The 19,113-nt window shown below is 33.8% G+C and overlaps 1 protein-coding gene across 1 annotated transcript in view; it reads right to left on the reverse strand.

Moving 5' to 3' along the window:
- Positions 1 to 19,113, reverse strand: part of LOC148940336 (protein capicua homolog) — a 330,670-nt gene that overhangs the window by 186,769 nt on the left and 124,788 nt on the right. The window contains exons 9-10 of the mRNA XM_089106141.1: positions 7,278 to 8,056; positions 862 to 1,247 (exon numbers count right to left, since the gene is read on the reverse strand). Of these exons, the coding sequence (XP_088962267.1) occupies positions 862 to 1,247; positions 7,278 to 8,056 (1,165 nt within the window). The remainder of the gene's footprint in view (positions 1 to 861; positions 1,248 to 7,277; positions 8,057 to 19,113) is intronic.

The raw sequence follows: 19,113 nt of genomic DNA on the forward strand, positions 1-19,113 counted from the left end.
TCCCCTATTTCAATCTCTTGGACGGCTTGACGTCCGCTAGAATGCTTTGTCAATTGGGATAAAAATTAAGAGATATCGGCCCAGCATTTTTAATTTTTTTTTGATTTTCTAAAGCATTAAAAAAAATTGGTCAGGATTAGTTTATTTTAATGTTTGAATTAGTTTAGTGTGTGTAGTTATGGTTGTGACTGTTTACTTTGTTCCCTGTTCAGCATCTCTCCTTCTCTCCCCTTGCATGTTTATCAGCATATCTTTCGTGTTTACTTAGTGTATTAGTTAGGGCCCCTACCTAAGTAGTTATTAGTTTTGCATCTATAGTTATGGTTGTGACTGTTTATTCTGTTCCCTATTCAGCATCTCATCTGATAAGTATAAAGGATATACTTATCAGTATATCCTTTGTACAACGACAGAAAATTACCCTTGACTAAAATGTGATATTAAAAGGGTGGTAATAAAGTGAGAGGGTTAATGGACACGATCAGAATCATGAAAATAGAGCGATAGTAATCGAACAGGAATAATTCGCATTTTATCCATTACCATGTTTGACATATATATATATATATATATATATATATATATATATATATATATATATATATATATATATATATATATATATATATATATATATATATATATATATATATATATATATATATATATATATATATATATATATATATATAGACAAACTTTCTGGACCCTGACCAAAAAAAAATATAACATTACGTACCCTTACAAGTATATTTTTGATTTTTTCAAATTCCTCTAGAGCCATATGGGTTTTACATACCCTCCCCCAAATCTATCATAAGTCAGCTGCCTTTGTACTGATAAATTTGAACAGAAAAATACCTTTCGGGGACTTTTCAGATCGCCAAAATCAGAGGCACTCTTTGGACCAGTATCATTTTCAAACACATCGTCATCGTCATTATCTTCCAAGTCGGCGAGTTCTGCTACGTCTCTTCCGGTTGACGTACGAAAGCTTGGACGTTTCTCCTTATCTCCATTCAGTTGAGAATTTCCATTTCGTATTAAACGAAACGAAGATTCATTTGAAACAGAGGAACCATTGACAGAACTGTTTACTAAAAGCTGATGGCCGTTTGAAAATCTTTGATCGGGTAGTTGGCCGTTGCTATCAATTTGACGGCCGGAAGATCGACTATTCGAAAGGAGCGGGAGGAGACAAGTCCAAGGATATATTTGTGGATGAGGATCGTCAGGTTTTTGGTCACCTAAAATGAGTATTACATTTCATACACTTATTCCTTATTTTACATATTTACAGTTCATCAGTTATACTTATTGAGTTTGCATCCTGTTTTGCATCACTTGTTATGCGTTTAAATGAAGTTTTTTGGAGACCCCCCCCCCGGAAAAAAAATCTGGTAACGCCCTTCCCTGAGACAAAAAGAAATTGGTAACGAGAGAACTAACAGTTGGTGTTAGGGGACGGATAATTAAGGCAGCCGGAACATCGGCTATTTGTAAGAAAAGGGAGGAGACACGTCCCAAGGATATTGATTGTGGACTTTTCCCAGAATTTTGGTCACCTAAAATGAATATTCAACTTGATATAGTTATTCCTTATTTTACATATTTATAACTAATACACTATGCTTGTCTATTAAGTTTGCCTTCTCAGATAAAAAAAAAAATCTAATGAGAGAATTAATAGAAGCCGCATCGTTATGGTAGCCGGAGCATATGAAAGAAAAAGGGGGGGGAAGACAAGTCCAACGATATAATTATGGACTTAGGCGCAGGATGTTAAATCTTTTATGTTTACTTTTCATTTACATTTTATAAATCGTATGGTATATATAATTATGAAGTTTTCACCCTGAAACGGATGCTCCATATAGGGAGAAAAGGCGGGTAGAAGGAACGATTTGACTATTTCAAGGAAAAGGGGGGAGACAAGTCCAAAGATATATTTTTTTATGAGGATCGTCAGATTTTTGGTCACAAAAATGAATCTTAACTTCGTTATATTTATTCCATGTTTTACATATTTATAAATCGTGTGTTATATATATTTACAAAGCTTTTACGCTGAATTAATTCCGATAAAAAATTATACGCAGAATTCAATCCCTGACATTTCAAATGAAAAATGTTAAGGCCAAAATGGCCTCTATCACAATACAAGGGTAGTGTCCCTTCTTTAAAAATATACCTTGATGGTTCATTTGTGAAAATCTCAGTAGCATTAATATATAAATTTCTATTTATTCTTTCATTAAACTGGCTGGAAAAATCAACCCTTCGACTTTCAAGTTGCAGGACATTGCTGTTCCCAGAAGGTAAAACGATATCTCTAACCATCATCAATATAATGTATGTGATTTTATCATATTTCTATCAAATTTTATTCATTTAATATGTTTTATTTATTTGTGCGATTAAAATCAATCAATTTATAAATTAATTAATTAATTAGTATTCAAATTAATTTTTAATTAAAGTGTTCTTATTATTATTATTTGTTTTATTTATTAACTTAACTATTAACGATTTATAAAATGTAAATGAAAAGTAAACATAAAAGATTTAACATCCTGCGAATAAGTCCATAAATTCATACCCTGGGACAAAGATTCAATCAAGAGAAAATCACCCGATAAATTGAGAATCACCCGATAAATTGAGAACCACCCGATAAATTGAGAATTGATAAAGGAATCATTTTGACGACCGGAGAATCGACTATTCGAAAAAAAGCGAGGCGACAAGTCCAAGGATAGAAATGTGAATGAGGAGCGTCAGAACCTTGGTATTCTAAAATGAATGCCAAACTTAATTAATTTTATTATTTTTAAGCCATATTTATTTATTAAATTCCTACCCTGGGACAAAAATTCAATCAAGAGAAAATCACCTGTTGGTAATAGGGCTTCTGCGTTTCATAGCGAAGGGTTCCTTGCAGATTTTGTAAAAAAAAAAGTAATCAATTCAATTAAATACTGAACTGAAGAATTAGAGTAATGCACGCTTTTCGAGCAGGCATACACTAGCTTTCGAATTCCATGAATAAATTCCGCTCACCATGCAGTGATTAGAGCCCCTCCCCCTCCAAAAAAATGAACCAGCAGTCAAAGCAGACATAATTAAGATTTTGGGAAACGACCAATTGGGTTGTGTGAAGTTCATCCAGTCAACTCATAAGAGTAGAGGAGCTCCCCGACGGAATCCGTGAAAAAGGGTCTGTTGATCAGTTGCTTTTAGGAGTAACCTATTAGCAGTAGTATCTTCTCAAAGGTCTGATAAGGTAAAACAAAGCCGTAATCAGCGGAATACTGCGTGAAAATAAAAATAAAACGAACTTGCTCAAAAAATTTCTTCGATATTTTTTTATTATATATATATAAAATCAATTTCATTTTATAGACACGCTTTTTTTCAGAAAAATTGTTTTCTCTTCATTTAGTTTACATTGTATTTTGCTAATTGACGGCTGTTGTATATAGAGCCAAATTATCCGATTAGGTTGTAGTAACTGTGTTATTAGCTGTCTCCACAAATCTTCTCGTTATCTTCTCTTGTTTTGTATACCAGCAAAGACACGCTGCTTATCACTAAGCAATTAGCGGCTCTACAAATTTTGTTTAAAAAATCGAAGTTCCCTGGAACTCGTGCTTGAACCCAGCTGAATTAATTTTAGACCAAAGTGGGTCTTAAAAATAATTTCCTTAGGGTCAATTTCTTCCTCTTGGAACACGCCCCTAAACTACCAAGTAAAATAAACAAAATATCATCTAATTCTTTTGTCAATTTTGTAAACGTTTCGATTTTTCATCAGGTTTCGCTACGGACTAGAAATGCTTAGGTCTCAAGGTACTAGTTTTTTTTTTTTGATAATATGGAAAAGCTTTAGATTGGATTGTGAAATCACTCTAACAGAAATTCTTGCTTCCCCTTCAGGCAAAAGAAAGCAATTTATCATTGCTCTTTCGAATTTTTCATCATCCTGTCTGTTGCCTTTCTTAGACCAATTCTTTGTCAAGGGATCAGGAGGGGAACAGGGTCATGTGCCCGCGCCCCCCGCAGAATATCGAAAATTGCAATAAACAAGGGACGGAGGAAAAAATACTAATGATGGGCTCCAAGTTTCGTTGGTGTCCCCCCAAACATAAATCATGTATCCGTCCCAGTCTGACCTTTTGAAAAGTTCTTACATGTTTGAATATTCTTACTATACATTTGTTACATGATAAATTATATGTTCTTTTTAGGCCTAAGCTCCTCAGTAGTTTTATTTAAGCATATTTTATTTCCTGTTCCATTTTTGTTGTTTCATCAGCAAATAAATACATAACTAAAATTACATAATAGCAACTTTTACCCTATACCGAAACTACGAGGAGAGTAGCAGCCGCTTCAAGCCCTTAGAGCAGAGTAGCAGCCGCTTCATGCCCTTACTGTTAACACTGAAGCTAGACATACTTACATTGGTGAGAGGGGGATAAAGGGTAAACTTCCCGAGAGTGGGTCAAAGACATTTTTCCTTAAGAAAGTTGCAAACTTTTAAATTTTATATTTTTGAAGTACAATTCTTTTTGATGCTCGGCTATTTTTCGATTATCATTAGTATATGAATATAACTATAATAACTATATAATAATATAACTATATAATAACTATAATAACTATATAATAATATAACTATATAATAATAACTATATAATAACTATAATAACTATATAATAACTATATAAATATAACTATAAGTATATGAATATAACTGAATCGTTATCGACCTATAACACCATGAAAAGATTATAGTAGCAAATAAGTGTATGATTATTACTTTAAATTGTATTTAAATTGCTTTAAAAATGGTTGGCGCGCTGAACTTACAATACTGTGTCCGTACTGGCAGGGTTTCGAATCTTGGTGTCGCTGATTATTTGGTTTGAAACGGGGGCCAGCGGTGTGACTCTGCGAGCTCAGCCAGAGTCGACCCAGCTCCAAATGGATACCTTGAGAAATCTGGGAGAAAACACGGGAAGCGTCAGAAGATTTGTCCGCATGGAACTCCCGGTCAAATGGAGAGAATTGTCAAATGGTCAAATGGAACTCCCGGTCAAACGAAGAGAATTGTCAAATGGTCAAATGGAACTCCCGGTCAAATGGAGACAATTGTCAAATGGTCAAATGGAACTCCCGGTCAAAAGCAGATCGGTACCTGTGCTACGCGAACCATTCTTTGCATGTAAAAAAGTTTTTAAAAAGTTTAAAATTAATAGGTTAAATCGCCGAGTTCAAATAAACCTCAATTCGCATCCTTACAGCAGAAATAAAATTTACTAGGATAAGAAAAAAATCATCATGGCGGAAAGAATGTCCCAGGGTCTTGGGTTCCAACCCTGAGTTACACTCATCTTACTATTTTATTTTTTTATTTTTTTAATAAAGTAAACTCTTTTGCACAAAGTGAAAAAGGTCGTAGCCAGATTTATATCCTTTAAGTTGATTTTGTTTCATTTTTATAGCATTTCAGTGTAATCCACCTTACCAGGATAAAAAAAAACTTTACATCCTGAGCATCCTGAAATTATTCCAAGCCATCTTTTCCTTTTTTCTTCTTCTGTTATAGCCAACAAGCAAAACAAAGAGCCAACAAGCAAGAAAAATAACAACACCAGTTCTAAGATATTAAGGGCACTGATATAAGACATAAAACCAACATAGGACACACAGAATAAAATTTATTATAAATGACTCATCGATCATCGAGAAATATAAAATATTTAATCGAGACACAGTTAATCAAGAGAAAAATCTTTTAGTCTTTGAAGTGACAAGGACTTCAAACTAAAAATATTTCAAAAGAAAACATAAAAAATGAAAGAAATAGTTAAAAAAAAATATTAAAAACATTAAGATTGGCCCCCTAGGTCATTTTAAATCTATCCATATTTGAAGAGCGAGGTATTCTGAAACTTGTCTTTTTGTCGTATCAAAATCATGAAACTGCAACAGCAACACCTCATTTTCGACAGTGTTGCCATGTTAAGTCATAAAATAAAGAAGCAAAACTAATTAGTCAATTTTGCTAATACTTTTTGTTTGTACAAATTAAAACATTAGAAATATATTGAGCCCCAAGGACATGAACACTTTCAAAGAAAAAGTAAACTTTCTTACTCTGTTTGGCATTCAAAGTTCTTGGCTTGCTTTTTACTGATTTGTCTCTATCGTTTTTTCTGTCAAATTGCCTGCCTGTTATTACCAAAAACTAGATAACTTCATTTTTTTCGTTAAAAATTAAATTATCAGTTTTGTATAATTTTTTAAGATATATATGGTTCATTAAGTTTTCAGTTAAATTATTAGAACAATCAGGTTACATTTTCACTGTCCTTGGCACTTAAGATCAACTGTTTTAAATACACAGACGGTCTTGGCTTTTAAAAATACATTAATCGCGTGATATTTCAACTTCAGTTATTTAATATTAACTAATTTAATCCCGAGTCTTATATACATTATATATATATATATATATATATATATATATATATATATATATATATATATATATATATATATATATATATATATTTTTATATATATATTTATATATATATATATTTTTTTTTTTTTTTATATATATATATATATATATATGTATATATATATATATATATATATATATATATATATATATATATATATATATATATATATATATATATATATGTATAATCTTTCAAACTGAATAAGCAGCGGGTTTGATTGATATCCTCCCATCTCTTATTTTCTCCGATTCTTAATGTATTTATAATACACTTTTTTCTTACCAAAGTTAAAACAAATTCAGATTAATTAAAAATTAAAACATGAAGTCCCTCTACAGCTTAAGTTCCTGAGGTTATGGTACAGTTGTAGTGAGGAGAGCTTGTTCTCGCTGTTTTTGGACACAAAAAATTTCAAAACCATTGGACAGTCGTACAATGTTGGCAGTTCTAACAAAATTGCGCTAAAATCATACGAGGAGGAAGTCCTAATTTACGTTTCTGAGCGACGTAGAACCGATAATGTTTCCATTTTTCATTAAATGCCTTAAACATAGTAGTGTTAATTTAGAAAAATCCTGAGGAATAACCTTTCAAAACGATATTAATTTTCCAAAAATGAAATTGTTCTTATCTATATTATAACTTATATACAATGGCACGTCGAGGATTGCGAGAGGGGGGCTCATAGTAAAAGGAGGAGGGGCTCATAGTTAAAGAAAATAAAGAGCAAAAAATATGTACCTATATTATCTTTATCCTGGTCTTGTGATGATATGTCATTTTCCGAGTCAGTCCCAGGTGCCTGAATTATAGGGAGTAAATTAGTAGGAGGGGGCAAATCATTTTTATCTTCAGTCATGGCAGCTTTCTGTCTATATTTTTCCGAGATAGCATCCAGACCTGGATACCCTGAATAATCATTTTCAGACCCAATATGCCACAGGGACTTGGTCCTTGTTGCTATTGGATTGGAGACAGGAGGAGTGATTTGTGAAGTTGGCTCAGGTGGCGTTCCACGGGGTAGAGTCTCCTTCCCCCCGGAGTCATGCAATTGCTTTGAGATCACAGTATCACTTCTTCTCAAACGGCTGGTATTAATCGGCACCGGTCTAAGAAGGGCTTGAGGCTGAGTGGGTGAGTCACGTGACCCAGTTGATGGCTGGAAAATGTACAAAGTTTCAGGCGGTGAAAGCAAGAGAATAGGCTGTGAGGCTGTTGTAACAGCTAGAGGCACAACTTCAACATTTTGCTCTTGCTTTGCACTCTCAGTCAGGGGTCTGTAGCTATCCGCTCGGACGGAATCAACTGTGTCAAAATGAGTGATGCCATTGCCACCAGACAGGTTGATACCGTTTCCCGCGTGTTCCTCCCAGTTTAAATCTTCCACTAAACGGTTTCTATTGCCAGACTGATTCAGTTGTATCACGGATTGTAACGAGGTTAACGAGGCAGGTGGACGGGCAGGCTCCTGGTCCTCGTGGACAATTGAGGGGGGTCTTTGGACCGGTTGAATACTTAACCTGGAAAAAGGGATAAACATTCATTCTACTTATTATACCAGGGTATTTTTTAAAATATCAAACATATCTATATAATAAAATATATATATATAAAATATCAAACAACGAGCGTTTTAGTCTGAAAAATAATACAGTATATTTCTGTAGATTATGAAATATATTATAGTCTTGTCTGTAGATTATGACATATATATTATGATTACATATTATGAAATACATAATCTGTAGATTATGAAATATAATCTACAAAAAAAAATGCAACGGTATTTGATTTTGTTTGTTCGTTTTTTTTAGGTTGAATTTCTTCTTTTATTTTAAATTTTCTTTTTGTCTTCATAGTAATTCTATTTGTCAGACACTAGAGCTTCTAATGTAAAAACTTAAAACTAAATACCCAAAATCGAAATAGTAGAGAAAATACGGAGGAGTAACCTACAGAGAAGGAGAGAGAAAAACAGCTGAGAAGCAGCATTGATTACTGTGCTCGCATTTTTTCCTTCTTTATAACACACTATTGAAATTTTGGTTATTATGGGCTTGGGTCCGTTATGGGGGCAACCATGATAATTCAAGTTGTTCACTTAAGTAACCTGTGCTATGGGCTTGAAGGTATCATACAGGAAAAACGTACCCTAAAACTGGTCTGATGAAAGCCTCTTCGAAGAAACTTCTTGGCACATATTTTTAGGCGACGTAAAAACACTTTCTTTCCATAAAATAATTCTGTTGCTAGTAGAAGGTTATGTAGAAGGCTCCTTATCCTATTGGGTAGACTGTATACATAATCCGTAAGTATTTTTTTTATCTTGCAACAATGGAATATGCCTAGAAAATCTATTTCGGGCCAAATACTGAAGGGCTGGGCTGAATCCAGGGGGAAAGGGGTACTCGGCTTGACCTAGAAAATACATTTCGGGCCAAATACTGGAGGGCTGGGCTGCTGCCCGTGGGGGGAGGGGGGTACTCGGTTTGACCTATGGTTATCCTATTGGGTAGACTGTATACATAATCAGTAAGTATTTTTTTATCTTGCAACAATAGAATATGCCTAGAAAATCTATTTCGGGCCAAATACTGGAGGTCTGGGCTGCATCCAGTGGGTGGAGGGGGTACACGGTTTGACAAAGAAAATCTATTTCGGGCCAAATACTGGAGGGCTGGACTACATCCAGTGGGGGGAGGGGGGTACTCGGTTTGACCTATGGTAATCCTATTGGGTAGACTGTATACATAATCTGCAAGTATTTTTGAACTTGCAACAATAATATGCCTCGAAAATCTATTTCGGGGCAAATACTGGAGGGCGGGGCTGTATCCAGCGGGTGGAGGGGATACTCGGTTTGACCTGTGGGTAAAAAAAGTAAGTAAGCAAGTATAACGGGACTACCCTGAAGGTCCAAACCGGCGGTGCTGATCTCCGTTTTGCGGCCCTTCAGCCAGGAAGTGCAATGGGTGGTTGGGGCCAGCCATCTTGTGCTTACCGCACACCCTTCCTGCTTACATTCCCCAGATTTCATCAGGTACCCATTTAGAGCTGGTTTGACTCTGGTTGAGTTCAGCAGAGTCCCACCACCAACTCCCGTCGCAAACCAAAAAACCGGCCACGCCAGGAATCAAACCCGTGCCCCTCGGACAAAGGATACCCAACCCAGCGTGCCAACCACTTATCCAAGACGGTCCTGTGGGAAAACGTCACAGTGGGGGCTCTTCACTTGTAACTTGGTTCACTTGAGTAACATGTGTTATTGACTTGAAGACCACATACAGGACATTCATCTAAAAGTGGCCCAATGTCTGTGAGGTAAGCCAGCTTCAGCTGTGATACTGAAAATGTTACGAATTCGTGACGAAAGCTATGGACCGAATCGTGGTCCATTATGACGTTTCTATGTAATCCAGCGTTAATCCACGTTATGCCCAACACTTATTTTTCGATAATAAAAATTACTTTATTGTAGATTTCCTGCCTTTCTTTCATAAATAGAAAGCCAGACTTTCCATTCTAGGTAGAAAAAAATTCAATCTTCAGTCAAGGAAGACAAGTGTGTCATTTTTGACAAAAATCCTCAGAAATCCTCATTTCATAGAATAGAATAGAAGGTGCTGATATAGAGCTTTCATTTTCGAGAGGTTATGAAAGAGAAAATCAATATCATTCTGAAATAGAAAGTTATTTTGGTTGCAGTTCTTTTGAATAAAAAAGGGCTTGGATGATTGCTAGAGTAGATATTGAGAGGTAAAATCGCAGGCCTTTCAAATTTTAATATCCATCTTTACAATAATTGAAAGCAGACACAAAATAAAAGCAGAATAAAAGAAACAAACGAACCTCTTTTACTAGGTTTTCCCTCTTTCTCAAAGGAGAGAGGACGAGAATTTCATCTTTGGCTTTGGAAATTAGAACACTTCATTCATGATGTATGAGTGAGGTTTAACCTCTTTTTGGGCAGTTAAGATAAATAATCAGATTAAAAAGTATTTTTCTTTTGTTATTGGAAATTAATTACCCTTTCTTTATCTTTTGCAGCAGGCCTTTCAGATTTCGAAAAGGACCATTTACATGAAATTAAAGCAAAATCGATGAAGTAAAAAGATATCTCATATGAGGTTCCACAGGCATCTTTGAGGTATCTCAATTTTTACTTATATAAAAAAAGCTAATTCAGGATCCATATGCACTGTGGAGTTGGAATTTCACTTCTCTATGGGCAGGTTAGAGAAACAACCAGGAAAGTTTTTTTGTTGCTGTTCTTCTTTTTTCAATCTTTCGCAGCAGGCCTTTCGAATTTCGAAATCCATATTTGCAAAGCGAAAGCAAAGAGATAAATGAAAGCAAAATGATGATATATATATATATATATATATATATATATATATATATATATATATATATATATATATATATATATATATATATATATATATATATATATATATATATAATTTATTTGGACCCCCTAAACACACAAAAATGCACTTAAAGGAGTATGGAAAAAGAAATTCATAAACACTTATAAGCACTATATAAAGAGTATCTTTCATAAGGCTTTACTACCTCTTTTTCAAGAGAAGAGAGGAATAGAAATTCATTGTTTTCGCCCTGAAAATGAATATAAAAGCAGGTTATAATCCCCCCTCCCCATAAACTTTATTTCAAGCAGATATGAGGGTTTTCAGTATCTGGTTAATTCCATCAGAGAGAGATATAGTTATGAACTTTGTATTTGTAAGACATTTAAACTGTTGGTTCAAAAAGTTTAACTCTGAAGAAGTTACCCGTACCCCAGCCATTTAAACATTTGCCTCTCAATTACTCGGACTATCTGTCTTGGCTTTTCTCTGTCTACAACTAGCCATATCTTGATATGCAACCTACTGCAAAATACTTGATAACCTCAATTCAAAATGTCAATTCAATTCAACTGTATATGAATCAAAAACAGTACAAAAACAAGAGAACAAATAATATATTCATTTTGAAAATTTATTCCATTTTGATTCTAAAAAGCTTTTTTTAAAGTTATGCTCGTTGGTTGGATTCCGATTATTTTTAGTCCGAAATCAGCCGTTTACCATCTGCGCATTTTTCTTAGAAATTTCCGATAGATCACATTTTTCTTAAAAATTTTTGAAAAATAAAAACTAAAAGACCCGAATATATAAAATTATATCACACATTTAAAACTTCCTATGAATGAATGAGATTTATTTCCCAATTTTAAAAATGAGTTAACAGAGTAAGAGTAAATAAAGAGGATAGTGAAATACAACATGCACCACAAACAGAGAAGAAGATCTTCCAGGGATTCAACTAAAACAAAACAAATACACTTCAAGAAACAAACATGTAAAAAACCACGGTTCGGAGCAAGCGTACTTCTAAATTTATTCCGTCTTTCAAAGACGCAAGAATGCTCCATATTTTGGAGCAAATATTATGCTCCATATTTTGGAGCAAATATTTTGCTCCATATTTGCGCTCCATATTTTGCTGTTATTCTGGAATTTCTGGTCCATGGCGGGAGATTAAGAAGCTACTTATAATATTTATAATAACAAGATCGGAGGGATTCATCCCGACAGGATTGGCAATAAGGGAGATAACGACGGAATGTAGAGGCGCGCAAGTGAAAACCAGTTAAACAACAATTTACTACCGACCAGGAGTCCGTAGCTACGACGAAATTTTTCAACAAAATACTGAACAAAAGTCAAACGAGTCGATTTAAGATTTAACGCAATCGGACGGCCCATATAAGTAATAGTACTAGAAGTGATTCGATCCTAATTACTGAGCCAAACAGAAGCGGTAGAGGGTAGTTGAGAACTGGGGTCAAACTCAGGCAAGATGGTTTATTAAATTCATTTTAGTAATGCAGGGAACAAGTATTTTTAAGGAATCAAATGAAAAATACTTTTCAAATAGGGTTTTCATAATTAGTAGAATGAACTTTACACAATGAGTGGTAAAAAGGGGCTGGAGGGAGGTAGCAATGTATCGACGAGAACAGACCCTAAGACCCCAAGCCAATTTTTTTAGAATGGTCTGGAAAATCAAAGTAAATTTCTTAACTCTTTCGAATTTAATCTTGAAAAGTATAGAAATCTAGTTAATCCATGTTCTTAGCAATTCAAAGATTCCATTACAGACAACCAATAGCCACCATTGGATTAAGCCACCGAAGGATTTATGCCCATGAAAGACTGGAGTTGTTATGTCCATTTTTAAAGACTCAAATATAAATTCTTAAGTGTAGCTTTGGTCCCGATCCCGTTACAATCCCGATCTCGGTCCCGATCCCATACAATTTTTATGGATGCAAACCTATAAAATGGATTTTCCTGATATGCTAAATTCAATTATGTGATTTTCGTTAAAATGATTTGAACTTGTAGAGGGTGCAAATTTTTTCAGGCTGGTATATTTTTGCGGATAATTTTAAATTTAACGAATTTTATCAACTCGTTAAACTATAAAAAGCCAACTCTTCGTATGTGTCTGTCGTTATTAAAACTCCCCTTTTTTTAATTTCAATTATTGCCATCATGAGCGTCCTCTTACTTGTAGTTCATTACTACAAACTGTTTAATATATAATAGTAAACATAAAAACCCAATTTTCTATTTATAACGTCGGTAGATACAGAGTTCCTGGTAAATTTTTCATTTTCCTTCGTGGGGAATTCCTAGAAAGAACTACTGATTTCCGCTCCCACATCTCTACATTTTTTGCCGGCAAGCCAAGACCCAGTTGAAAACTGGGGTCAATCTCAGGCATTTCACTTTTACTCCCATTAAGCGAAAGACCATTGTTATGATATGTATTTGCCAGTCGAGAACAAAAATTTCGAATCGGGAAAACGATCTGTTAGGATTCCGGATATCATTAGCATAATTCGATAGCATAATATGCATTCCACGAAACACCCAACTCTGTAATCGAACCTTCTGCTGCTCAACAACATTATTATTGCGTAAGGAAGGGGAGCTGATAACTCCCTGCCTAATCCCTTCATATACAAGAATAAAAACTGCAGTAGATGACCCACAAAAAAAGCACGAGTCCCACAAAAAGAGTTACGACAATAGAACTAGACAGACCACGCCGAAGGGCGCTTAAAAGCAACTGCGTATGTATGCCGAAGTCATAATCTTGTAAAAAGATTCGTATTAAAACAGCATCTTGTATACGAAGACACTGCATTTTATTTTAATTGGCAAACCACAAGTAAGGGGCGTTTTCTGCAATTTTATACCACATTAAATCAATTTTCGCCACATAGGTTCAAAATTCCTTTATTATTAGATGATCTTTTTACAAGTAGAAATTACAAGTAGGTTTCGAAGTCTCGAGTTGGTTTCAAAGGCATTTTGAGAAAGTTTCTGCGAAAATACGTGTTCCAGGGTAATATAAACTGGACCGCTGACGGCAGACCGTACGAATATATGGGTGGAGCTTTTATACACACCAAGCTTGTAGTAGCTAAACATCACTGAGCCGTGGTCTTACTGTATATTATTTATATACAGTGGTTACAATAGACACATAACGTTCTTTACTTGCAACTTGTCATCACAAGCAGTTTAAACTAAAGCACAAAGTAATTGTGATGAATTCCTCCCCCCCTCAAACAAAAAAAAATCTACGGATGAAACTCCTCAATATATATATATATATATATATATTTCCAAATTTCCCAAAATTCCCAGGAATGCATTTAGTAACAATGGAAAACGGCCTAGGATGTATTATGTAGTTGTTGTTTTTTTATATTTCATCAATATAAGGTTTTTGCACTTCTTCTGAACTGAGCATAAGTATTTATTTTTTCTGAATTTACGACTTGAAAATTCGACTTGAAAATGGAACATGTTCCTCTTATGTGGTCTATTGGCCCAGAAAAACCGAACGTCATTTTTTAGTGTGAAAGGGGTGTTAATTCTGAGGTTAATTTGGGGTGTTAATGCTTGAAGCAGTGTTAATTTTGCTTCACTGCTTTATTTTAGTTATTGCTTTACCTTATAGCGTTAATTTGCTTTTTTGCTTCACATCACTTTACTTAGCAATGTGAAGCACCATTATGCTGAATTTTGGTAATTTTAGTTTAAAAATCTCTTACTTGTCTTAGACAAAAATAAAAAATTGTGACAAATGAATAATTTCAAATATTGATAAATATGAAAGCTGGTCAAATAATACAAATTTTTATGACTGATAATTTTTATAACTGCACTCTAACAACTGTATTCAATTAAAAGAAAATTTTTAGATAACAAAGTGTAACCATTAATAATAAAAAAAAAGACTTGGGTGAAGTTTGTTAATTTAAATCTGAAACACTGAAATATTTCTTAAATATGAACCATTCAAATCATATATGTATATATAAATTTCATGGGAAAGACAGAAAGAACTATTTAATTAGATATAGGTTGGAATGCAGTAAATTCTTGTTTGAAATGAAATGAAATGGAAATTAATGTTTCGCCACTGATTAAAATAAAAATATATAGTTAAATAACGAATCTGGAAGCAAAGTAAAAAAGAAAGAAGAAGAATGCATTGCATTTCATTTCAAATCTGAAATACAATATCCAGAAATGAAATACGTGTTATTAAGACTCAACTTTATTAGTTAATCCTAACATAGGGCATTTATTTGTTTGATTTTGAATATTATTTCATTTCAATTTATTTATCATATTATTGTTTATCTTTCTTCATTTTTGGATTATTTTCCTACATAGATATATAGAAAATAGAACATAAACCAACTTATATACTATAAAATCCTCTTAGCATACATATTTGCACATTAATTGGAATGAATTCCCGAAAATTACCCCATGGAGAGGAATTGACAAGCAGTGAGCGAATAATGTCTATTTTGTGTGTGGACTCCACCAAAACAAAAACTAGCTTTTGCATAAGGACTAAAAAGGTCCACATAGCAGGTAACCATCTTCTGATACCCTGCCCTCAGTCGGGAGGGCTATGCGTGTTGGTGACGTATCATCTGACAGTTTCTGTGTTTCACTCTCGATTCCTCTAGATATCCATTTGAACTTTTGGACTTTTGTTTGGAATTCAGATATCCATGAATTTGTTTGGACTTTTGGACACAGAGGCACCAGTAACTCTCCTCCCAAACTAAATAATAGGCACCAAAGATCTTTTGCTTGCGAGCGTGCTAAATATTCGGCGGCTGAACTCGACCACTTGAGAAAATTCCCATTATTTTTATTAATTCTAGGGAAATATTCCTTTTTGCATTATGACTTCAAGACCGGTAGGTTAAATTAATAGAATGTTAACTCGCTAACGAGGCCATATATCTTGGTATGCTTTTCTTATTTCCATTTTTAGATAACTTTTCTACGTACAAAAACTATTGTTTTAAATTGCGACTATGGTTAGGACAATATTTCCCCCTCAAGTTTGTGTCTTCCTTTATCTGGGATAGGAATCTAGGAACTGTCTTACTTTGACTTGTATCTTGGTATAAAAGAGTGTAATGTTGGCCTGAATTGATTGGCCTAGGGGAACCATATATTCTAACACTTCACTTAACAACAATCCTCGTTTTTCAAATTCAAGTTCGTTTATCAACAATATATGTACAACAACAAAAACGCGAAAGTAGACACACACGCGCCCCCTCTCCCCAACGGGATCCATTGTCCCAAAAAAAGGATAAATACAAAAATTAATCAAACAATAAAAAAAATTAACCTGATGCTATTTACCACTATCAATTGACCCCTGTTAGACGACAAGAGACTCCATAGAGGGCAAAAAACACGCCAATAAGAGAAAACTGACACCACCTTCTTATAGCCAATTCGAAAATAAAATATAGACACCAGTCTTTTATAACCGACTAAAGACAAAAATATAATAAACTTCAAAAAAAAATTCTATAGACATAAATGGTTTTAAATTTTTTGGATTTTTTTTGTGGAAAAAAAGGTGTTTTTCAATTATATATTGAATATTTAAAAAATGAATATTATATATTAAATATATAAAATATATTAAATATTTATTGAATATTGAATATATTTAATATATAAAAAGTTATATATTGAATACTCAATATTATATATTGAATATTGAATATATACTATTCTTTGTAGGTACACACTAGCTCAACCAAAAGAAAAAGCAAGTAAAATCATTTGTTATCGGAGGAGGGTGAAAGACAAAGGATTTTGGGTTATCATCTTTAATATCTTATGGGCGAGAAAGGCGAATTATTATGACGGGGAACCACTTCTTCCCCTCCATGCACAAGCATGTATAGCTTTTAAATATGCAATATAAATTTGCCGTCCAAAATAGATAAAAAAAAACAACAAAAAAACAAGGCTTTTTAAATAGAAGTTAAGAGCGATATTGAAACTTTAAACATACACAAATTATTCTGTATATGATGGGGGTCACCCCCATCAACCAACCAATCTTTACAGTTAATCTTAATTAGTGCCTAACTAAAAAAAAAATTATTATAGGCAGCGCAATCGCGCTGCCTAAGTAAAGAACGATGTTCTTTACTTAGGGAGAAGACCCTCCCTATATGAGGGAGAGGACCCAGCTTAATCCTAGAGATCCTTTTGAAGAGGATCCGTCTATTTTTAGAAATCACATACATCAGGTGGCGCTTCCCAATCGTGGTAAAAGTCGGCTATACGCGGTAGAACTATGCACACGTTTAGAGGACTGTGTCACGCGTAGTGGAGCCATGCTAGGCATGGCGGAAATGTGCAGAGCGCGTGGCACTCCGAGAAATGCACCAGGTGGCGGAAACTGGGTGACCAATTACTTTTTTAGATATTTATTTTTATCAAAATTTTATTTTAGGGTTTTGGTTACAATCACTGTATGTAAATAATATACAGTAAGATCATTCCCTATCTGAGCAATTATACAAAGCCGGGCCGAGATACTCCGGAGAACTTATAAACATAAGCGACTTTAGATTTTTTCACGGGTAAACAAGTCAGATTTCTCTTGAACGCAAAACTTGGCTTCATCTTTGCAATATATATATATATATATATATATATATATATATATATATAAAAAAAAAAAAAAAAAAAAAAAAAAAAAAAAAAAAAAAAAAAAAAAAAAAAAAAATATATATATATATATATATATATATATATATATATATATATATATATATATAAATGTCATATCGGAAAGTAGCAACTTTAGTTCATCAGATGTGAGTTTCATTCGTTTTCTATTTTTGTATAACGTTTTTTTTTGTGTGTGTATTATCCTTTGTTATTCAATTATTGCGCTATTTTCTAGTATGTGTTTTGTCTTTTTTTTTCTCTCTGATTTTTTGCCTTTATTTTTTATAACCATAGTTTGAAAGATAAAAAACTGGTACCAACTCAGCACAAGACTGAATATAAACGACTTTGTACAGTGGTTTATCTGGATTTATGTTGTGTGTGAATCATCATACTAAAGACAGCAACTTTAGTTTATCAGATGTGAGTTTCTTTCATTTTACTTTTTTATATTGTCACTATGTTGTGTTACTTCCACTATTTAGACTTAGGAGTTATTTTCTGGTATGTTCAAACTTTTTTTTGTTTCTTTTTTTTGCACATAATTTTTTTTATGCTATTTTGTGCTATTTGCACTGTTCAAACTTTTGGTGCTATCTACAGTGCTTCCAATTCTACTATATTTTAGAGTAGACTACTTTATTTTGAATGTTTCTCCTCTAATTTTTTTAGACCTACTTTAGTACTTTATTTCTACTTTAAATTTGGATTTTCCCCTTTTTTCCTTGCTGAGCCTATGGATTTTTGTTACGGAAATAGGAATTTTGGATACAACTGCGGTATTTCCGTAAAAGCGATTGACAAACGTTCTAGTTTTTGTCGGACTTGGATAGACCCGCGAAATTTGAAACAAAATAACCAACGGGGAAGGACTGAAGGTTTGATTTTTGGAATTGGGTGGCATCCATCAAAACGCCAAAAAGAGTGCTAAAATTCACTATGCGTTCTTCATGTCATTCGGTTTATTTTTGGACTTACCGGCTCAAATGTTGTTGTGGAAAGACTTTTCAGCATTCTGAAAACAGTAGAAATGAAAAAAGGAATAGGCTCAAAAACGTAACTTTGGCTGCGACGATTTCTGTCAAGTATGGGATGAAGCTAAGGCCTACCTACGTTCACCGAGTGTTTAAAGAAAAAAAATGAAGTCCGTCAAATCAGATGCGACTGCGTCCAAATGCGTGGCTTTTTTAGGCATTGGGAAAGACTATGGGGATGGCGACGACAACGCTGACTCGGGGTATTAATCTTAGCTTTTGGTGTTTTCTCTTAAACTTTATTAATTGGTAATTCTGATTAAATTTTTTTGAATACAGTTTAAAGTGCCTCAACGTTGAGAATTATCTGGAAAACTGGGAGGCAGGTAGTAGTCTACACTAGTTAAAATCGAATAATACAAAGGATCAAAATGCAGGCGCTGTCCTTAAATCAAGCTTTATGTTATCAATTTTTGCTACTATACTCTGCTTAAAGTTAAC

This window comes from Artemia sp. Qi Xiang Cuo, chromosome 20, assembly GCF_049724085.1.
Source record: "Artemia sp. Qi Xiang Cuo chromosome 20, ASM4972408v1, whole genome shotgun sequence".
Taxonomy (NCBI): domain Eukaryota; kingdom Metazoa; phylum Arthropoda; class Branchiopoda; order Anostraca; family Artemiidae; genus Artemia; species Artemia sp. Qi Xiang Cuo.